Source organism: Camarhynchus parvulus, unplaced genomic scaffold (genome assembly GCF_901933205.1).
Source record: "Camarhynchus parvulus unplaced genomic scaffold, STF_HiC, whole genome shotgun sequence".
In the NCBI taxonomy this organism is placed as follows: Eukaryota; Metazoa; Chordata; class Aves; order Passeriformes; family Thraupidae; genus Camarhynchus; species Camarhynchus parvulus.
In genome coordinates, this window is record NW_022148691.1 from 1 (window position 1) to 9,000 (window position 9,000).

At 46.5% G+C, this 9,000-nt stretch overlaps 1 protein-coding gene across 1 annotated transcript; it reads right to left on the bottom strand.

Moving 5' to 3' along the window:
• Positions 1–1,620: 1,620 nt before the first annotated feature.
• Positions 1,621–8,894, bottom strand: LOC115917049 (protein-glutamine gamma-glutamyltransferase K-like; the record flags this gene model as incomplete). The annotated part of the gene is made up of 5 exons (XM_030970785.1): positions 1,621–1,683; positions 4,169–4,257; positions 5,230–5,333; positions 7,004–7,142; positions 8,720–8,894. Coding segments are annotated over 5 exons (570 nt in total), but the record flags the coding sequence as incomplete, so codon positions are not given.
• Between the last annotated feature and the right edge of the window lie 106 nt (positions 8,895–9,000).

Below are 9,000 nucleotides of genomic sequence, written 5' to 3' on the forward strand. Positions count from 1 at the left end.
GTGGTCACTCAGTGGTCACTCAGGGTTTTTGGGCACTTTAGTGGTCACTCAGGGTCATTTTTGGGCCATTTTGGGTGGGGGGTCATTTTTGGTCATTTTTGCCATTTGGGGTCATTTTTGGGCCATTTTGGGTCAGTGGTCACTCATTGGTCAGTCAGGGGTCACTCAGTGGTCACTCAGGGTCATTTTTGGGCCATTTTGGGTCAGTGGTCAGTGGTCACTCAGGGCCATTTTTTGGTCATTTTTTGTCCTTTTTGCGTCGTTCTTTTCGCCATTTTTGGGTCAGTGGTCACTCAGTGGTCACTCAGTGGTCACTCAGGGGTCACTTCTGGGCCATTTTGGGGCCGATTTTTGGCCATTTGGGGTCAGTGGTTTGGGTCATTTTGGGTCAGGGGTCACTCGGGTCACTGGATCATTTGGGCCATTTGGGGTCATGCTCAGTGGTCACTCAGGGTCATTTTTGGGGTCATTTTTGGGCCATTTTGGGTCAGTGGTCGCTCATTGGTCAGTCAGGGTCACTCATTGGTATGGGGCCATTTTGGGATTTGGGACCATTTTGGGGCCCATTTGGGGTCATTTTTGGGCCATTTTGGGTCAGTGGTCAGTGGTCACTCAGGGCCATTTTTGGTCATTTTTTGTCCTTTTTTGTGCTTTTTTTGCCATTTTTGGGTCAGTGGTCACTCAGTGGTCACTCAGTGGTCAATGGTCACTCAGTGGTCACTCAGGGGTAACTCAGTGGTCAGTCAGGGGCACTCAGGGGTCACTCTGGGTCATTTTTGGGCCATTTTGGGTCAGTGGTCAGTGGTCACTCAGGGGTCACTCAGGGTCATTCTTCAGGATCATTTTTGGGCCATTTTGGTCAGGGTCAGTGGTCACTCAGGGGCCATTTGGTCAGCTTCTGGTTTTGGGCAGGGTAATTTGCCATTTGCATTTGGGGCCATTTGCAGGGTCAGTGCACCAGGGTATTTTGGGGTAATTTGGGCCATTTTGGCGCTGTCACCTGTGGTTACTCATTTGGTCACCTCAGGGCAATTTGGCCATTTGACCATTTGGGACAAATTTTGGCGGGCATTCTTTATTGCATTTTTCGTGGGCAGTAGTCTAGTTTTGTATTAGGGTTGTGCTTTTGCTTTTTCGCTATTTGCAGTACCATGTCTCCATGGCACTCGGCCCCTAACTTAATTCGTGCTAGGGTGAACTGCGTTTAACAAATATAATTAATTAGCTTGCATGCCAACACCCATACAGCGAAATGCCCCTAATTAGCTCCACGGTTGTGTAATTAAGGTGCTGACAAAATCCCCTCGGGCGCCTGACGCTGCCAGTACACCTTGTCGCTATTCACCTGCAATTTGCATAATTAATTAGCTCATTTGCATGCCCAACCCATTCCCGTATCAGCAGGATTAATCTGCCCCCTAATTAGAATAATTAACACTCAGTTTGTGTAATTAAGCTGTTGTCAAAATCCCCTCGTGCGCCTGACGCTGCCAGTAGATTTTATCGCTATTCACCTGAAATTTGCATAATTAATTAGCTCATTTGCATGCCTAACCCATGCCTGTATGGACAAGATTAATCTGCCCCCTAATTAGAATAATTAACACTCAGGTTGTGTAATTAAGGGGTTGTCAAAATCCCCTCCTGCGCCTGACGCTGCCCGTACACCTTGTCGCTGTTCACCTGAAATTTGCATAATTAATTAGCTCATTTGCATGCCCAACCAATTCCCGTATCAGCAGGATTAATCTGCCCCCTAATTAGAATAATTAACTTCGGCCGCTATTTATTTTTTTGTATTTTAATTGCCTAATTAAATAATTAACATCAGTTTGTGTAATTAAGGTGTTGACAAAATCCCCTCCTGCGCCTGACGCACGCCCGTACACCTTATCACTATTCACCTGAAATTTGCATAATTAATTAGCTCATTTGCATGCCCAACCAATTCCCATATCAGCAGGATTAATCTGCTTCCTAATTAAAATAATTAACGCTCGCTTTTTTTAATTAAGGTGTTGTCAAAATCCCCTCGTGCGCCTGACGCTGCCAGTAGATTTTATCACTATTCACCTGCAATTTGCATAATTAATTAGCTCATTTGCATGCCTAACCCATGCCCATATCAGCAGGATTAATCTGCCTCCTAATTAGAATAATTAACCATCAGTTTGTATAATTAACATGTTGTCGAAATCCCCTCCTGCGCCTGCTATTAACTTGCTATTTGCATAATTAATTACCTCATTTGCATAGGTAATTATGTTGTTAGGACTCTCAATAATCTCCCCCTGGCAGCGCCGTTAATTAGAGGTGGTTATTAGGCTAATTAGGGGCTACTTTGCATAATTAGGACTCGCCTGCTACTGCTGCCGGTGCGGCTGGTCACTGTTCACTTGCATAGCTAATGAGCTCATTTGCATAATTAATGATGCACCAATGAGGGGAATTAGTTGTGGCTCCTAATTAGGGTAATTAGCCCCAGGTTTTGTTTAATTAGGTTTATGTATGCCAGTGCACCTCGTTGGTGTTCACCAGCCTCATTTGCATAGCAATGAGCTCATTTGCATACCGTATCACCCACTGAGCAATGGCATTAAATATGGCTCCTAATTAGGGTAATTAGCACCATGTTTTGTTTAATTAGGTTTATGTATGCCAGTGCATCTTGTCACTGTCCACCAGCCTCATTTGCATAATCAATGGGCTCATTTGCATAAATAATTAGCTCATCAGTGCCACAAATGACCCCCCTGATCAGTGGAATTAATGATGCCTCCTAATTAGTGTAATTAAACCATGATTGGTGTAATTAGGACACGCCCCTGTAGCTGCCAGCACACCTCATTTGCATGATTAATCGCCTCATTAGCATAATTAATTCCCTCATTACTAGCACTAATCCCCCTTTCACCAGCAGGATTAATTACTCCTCTAATTAGTGTCATTAAACCCTGATTTGCATATTCAGGCAGCTATTCTTGCCAGCATAACATGTCGCTATTAACCTGCTCATTTGCATAATTAATTACCTCATTAATACGCCCATCATTAGCACCATTACACCCACACCTCATTAGCATAACAAACCTGTGCCGGTCTCATTTGCATACAGAGGCCACACCCACCACCAGAAGCCACTGCTGACCGCGCCGTCGTTCACCTGCTCATTTGCATAATTAATCACCTCATTAGCATTAGTTAGGCACGCTGCTCATTAGTGCAAGTAGCCCACACCCGCCCTCATTTGCATATTTAGGCCACGCCCACCACAACCCACCACACGTTGTTACTTTCCACTGGCTATTTTTTGCATAATTACCCATCTAATTTGCATAATTAGGGCACGCCCACCACCACAAGCCGCCAGCGCACCATCATTCTTCACCCGCTCATTTCCATATTTACCCATCTCATTTGCATAATCAATGATCACCCCCTTAGCACCATTAATTGCATCTGCAGATTGGCATAATCAAGCCCTCATTTGCATATTTAGGACACACCCACCACCTTAATTCACCCTTGCGCTGCCATTGTTCACCTGCTCATTTCCATAATCAACTATCTCATTTGCATAATTCAGTATCACCCCATTAGCACCATTATACATCTCGATTTGCCTAATTAAAGTCTCATTTGCATATTTAGGCCACACCCCACCAGTGCAATATACCAGTGCAGTAATTTTTCACTGGCTCATTCGCATAATTAAACAAATCATTTGCATAACCATAATCCCATTACAACAATAAGTATACTTCCTAATTAGCATAATCATCCCCTAATTTGCATAATTAGGCCACGCCCAGCACCGCAAACCGCCAACACCCCTCGTTGCTCACCTGCTCATTCCCTTAATTAATGACATCATTTGCATAATTAACGGCATCATTTGCATGAACAATGACATCGTTTGCATGATTAACAAGTTCCCATTGATTAGCACCATTACTACACCTCCCAACCCCCCTCATTAACCCCTCATTTGCATATTCCGACCACACCCACCCCCACCCCCGCCACCCCCCCTCGCTCCCCACCCCCTCATTTCCATATTACCCCGCCTCATTTGCATAATTAAGCACCGCCACCCTTTAGCCCCGCCGAGAGCAGAGACGGAGGAGGCCTCGTCAACGCCTCATTTGCATAATTAGGCCCCGCCCACCTCGGCGAAGACGAAGGGCGTGTCGTACTTGAGGAAGACGTCGCCGTTCTTGACGGCGGTGACCGAGCACGGCCCGCAGCAGAACAGCCCTGGGAAACCAGTATGGACCAGTATGGACCAGTACGGACCAGTAAGGACCAGTATGGACCAGTATGGACCAGTATGGACCAGTATGGACCAGTACGGACCAGTATGGACCAGTATGGACCAGTACGGACCAGTATGGACCAGTATGGACCAGTACGGACCAGTATGGACCAGTATGGACCAGTACGGACCAGTATGGACCAGTATGGACCAGTACGGACCAGTATGGACCAGTACAGACCAGTATGGACTGGTACGGACCAGTATGGACCAGTATAAACCAGTATGGACCAGTATGGACCAGTATGGACCAGTATGGACCAGTACGGACCAGTATGGACCAGTATGGACCAGTACAGACCAGTACGGACCAGTATAGACCAGTATAAACCAGTATGAACCAGTATGGACCAGTATGGACCAGTACGGACCAGTACGGACCAGTACGGACCAGTATAAACCAGTATGGACCAGTATAACCAGTATAACCCAGTATAACCCACTATAACCCAGTATAAACCGGTATAACCAGTATAACCCAGTATATCCCAGTATAACCAGTATAAACCAGTATAAACCAGTATAAACCAGTATAACCAGTATAACCAGTATAACCCAGTATATCCCAGCATATCCCAGTATAAACCAGTATAACCCAGTATAAACCAGTATAAACCAGTATAAACCAGTATAACCCAGTATAACCAGTATAACCAGTATAACCAGTATAAACCAGTATAACCCAGTATAACCCAGTATATCCCAGTATAACCAGTACAACCCAGTATAACCCAGTATATCCCAGTATGTCCCAGTATATCCCAGTATGTCCCAGTATATCCCAGTATAACCCAGTATAACCAGTATAACCAGTATATCCCAGTATATCCCAGTATATCCCAGTATAACCAGTATAAACCAGTATAAACCAGTATATCCCAGTATAAACCAGTATAAACCAGTATAACCAGTACCGCTGCTGGTCTCCTGGGGCGTGGCATCCACCACCTGCCAGCCGTCGTAGCCCTGGGGCAGGTCCGGCCTCTTCATCCAGCAGTCGTTCCACACGTGGAAGTTCCTGAAACCAGTACGGACCAGTATGGACCAGTATAAACCAGTATGGACCAGTATGGACCAGTATGGACCAGCAGTAAAAGCAGAAAAAACCAGTAAAAAATCCCATTTTTCGCCCATTTTAGAACCCCAAATCTCCTCTCAGTTCATGGCAATCCCAGTATAAACCAGTATAAACCAGTATAAACCAGTATGGACCAGTATGGACCGGTATGGACCAGTATAAACCAGTATGGACCAGTACGGACCAGTACAAACCAATATAACCCAGTACAAACCCAATTTTTAACCCTCTTAGGGCCCCAAAATCCCCCAAAATTCCCCCAAAACCCCCTCCCAGTTTGCCCCAGTTCCCTCCCAGTACAAACCAGTATAAACCAGTACAAACCAGTAACCCCAAATCCCCATATTTCCCCCATTTTTCCCCCATATTTCCCCAATTTTCACCCTTTTTTTCCCATTTTTCACCCGATTTTCACCGTTTTTCCCCATTTCCCCCCTCCCAGCCCCTCCCAGTACAAACCAGTATGACACCAGTACAAACCAGTACAAACCAGTAACCCCAAATCCCCATATTTCCCCCATTTTTTCCCTAATTTCTCACCCATTTTTCACCCAATTTTCACCCAATTTTCACCATTTCTTCAGCCTTTTTCCCCATTTTCCCCCTCCCAGTACAAACCAGTAACTCCCAGTACAAACCAGTACAAACCAGTATGACACCAGTACAAACCAGTAACCCCAAATCCCCATTTTCCCCCATATTTCCCCCCATTTTTCACCCAATTTTCACCGTTTTTTCAGCCTTTTTCCCCATTTTTCCCCTCCCAGTCCCTCCCAGTATAAACCAGTAACTCCCAGTATAAACCAGTACAAACCAGTAAACCCAAATCCCCATTTTTCCCCCACATTTCCCCCAATTTTCACCCGTTTTTCACCCATTTTTCACCCGATTTTCACCATTTTCTCCCCTCCCAGTCCCTCCCAGTATAAACCAGTATAAACCAGTATGACACCAGTAACCCCAAATCCCCATATTTCCCCCATTTTTTCCCTAATTTCTCACCCATTTTTCACCCGATTTTCACCCGTTTTTTCCCCGTTTCCCCCCCTCCCAGTCCCTCCCAGTATAAACCAGTATAAACCAGTACAAACCAGTAACCCCCTTTCCCAAACCAGTACAAACCAGTAACCCCAAATCCCCATATTTCCCCCATTTTTTCCCTAATTTGTCACCCATTTTTTACCCAATTTTCACCATTTTTTCCCGATTTTCCCCCTCCCAGTCCAAACCAGTCCAAACCAGTCCAAACCAGTACAAACCAGTACAAACCAGTAACCCCAAATCCCCATTTTTCCCCCATTCTCCCCCATATTTCCCCCACTTTCCCCCCATATTTCCCCCAATTTTCACCCTTTTTCCCCCATTTTTCACCCGATTTTCACCGTTTTTTCCCCATTTTCCCCTCCCAGTCCCTCCCAGTACAAACCAGTACAAACCAGTACAAACCAGTAACCTCAAATCCCCATTTCCCCCCATTTTTCCCCCATATTCCCCCCATTTCTCCCCATATTTCCCCCATTTCTCACCCATTTTTCACCCGATTTTCACCGTTTTTTCCCCATTTTCCCCCCTCCCAGCCCCTCCCAGTATAAACCAGTATAAACCAGTACCAGACGGAGTCGGTGTTGAGGCGCTCCAGGGGCCGCATGGCCTCGTCCAGGTAGATGTCGGTGGTCAGCGAGGTGTCGGTGTCGTGCGCCGAGTTGTAATTGGTGACGGTGCGCGTGGGCAGGCCCAGGCAGCGGAGAACTGCCAGCACAGACCAGTATAAACCAGTATGGACCAGTATGGACCAGTACGGACCAGTATGGACCAGTATGGACCAGTATGGACCAGTATAGACCAGTATGGACCAGTATGGACCAGAATGGACCAGTATAAACCAGTACGGACCAGTACGGACCAGTATGGACCAGTATGGACCAGTACGGACCAGTACGGACCAGTATAAACCAGTATGGACCAGTACGGACCAGTATGGACCAGTATAAACCAGTATGGACCAGTATAAACCAGTACGGACCAGTACGGACCAGTATGGACCAGTATAAACCAGTATGGACCAGTATAGACCAGTATGGACCAGTACGGACCAGTATGGACCAGTATAAACCAGTATGGACCAGTATGGACCAGTATAAACCAGTATGGACCAGTATGGACCAGTACAAACCAGTATGGACCAGTATAGACCAGTATGGACCAGTACGGACCAGTATAAACCAGTATGGACCAGTACGGACCAGTATAAACCAGTACGGACCAGTACGGACCAGTATGGACCAGTATAAACCAGTATAAACCAGTATGGACCAGTATGGACCAGTATGGACCAGTACGGACCGGTATGGACCAGTATAAACCAGTATGGACCAGTATGGACCAGTATGGACCAGTATGGACCAGTACGGACCAGTATGGACCAGTATGGACCAGTACGGACCAGTATAAACCAGTATGGACCAGTATGGACCAGTATGGACCAGTATGGACCAGTACGGACCAGTATAAACCAGTATGGACCAGTATGGACCAGTACGGACCAGTATAGACCAGTATAAACCAGTATGGACCAGTATAAACCAGTACAGACCAGTACAGACCAGTATAAACCAGTACAGACCAGTATAAACCAGTATAAACCAGTAACCCCAAACTCCCATTTTTAACCCTTTCTCCCCCATATTTCCCCATTTTTTCACCCATTTTTTGCCATTTTTTCACCGTTTTTCCCCATTTTCCCCCTCCCAGTCCCTCCCAGTACAAACCAGTACAAACCAGTAACCCCAAATCCCCAATTTCCCCCATTTTTAACCCTTTCCCCCATTTTTAACCCTTTCTCCCCGTATTTCCCCCGGTTTTTGCCCAATTTTCACCCAATTTTCGCCGTTTTTTTCACCAGTTTTGGACAGTTTTCCCCATTTTTCACCATTTCCTCCCTCCCAGTCCCTCCCAGTACAAACCAGTACAAACCAGTAACCCCAAATCCCCATTTCCCCATTTTTAACCCTTTCTCCCCATTTTTAACCCTTTCTCCCCCATATTTTCCCCATTTCTCGCTCATTTTTCGCCCAATTTTTGCCATTTTTTCCCCGTTTTTCCCCCTCCCAGTCCCTCCCAGTCCCTCCCAGTACAAACCAGTAACCCCACATCCCCATTTCCCCCATTTTTAACCCCTTTCCCCCCCATTTTTAACCCTTTCCCCCCCAATTTTAACCCTTTCTCCCCCATATTTCCCCCGTTTCTCGCCCGATTTTCGCCGTTTTTGCGCCGTTCCTCCCCGTTTTTCCGCCTCCCGGCCCCTCCCAGTACAAACCAGTACAAACCAGTGGTGACGACGCCGGCGAACACCCAGCACTGGCCGTAGCGCACGGGCGCCCCGGAGCCGTGGAAGCTCCGGAGGATCCCCACGGAGCCGGCCCAGGCCGAGGGGTTCGTGCCCTGCGAGTAATCCCCGGTCCAGTTCCCCACCAGCACCCCGCTGTCGTCCAGGGAGTTCACCTGGGAGAGGCAAAAATTGGGAATTTACCAAAAAAAATTGGGAATTTTTGGGGAAAAAATCGGAAAAATTTTGGAGGAAATTCTGGCTTAAAAACCGAATCAAAAC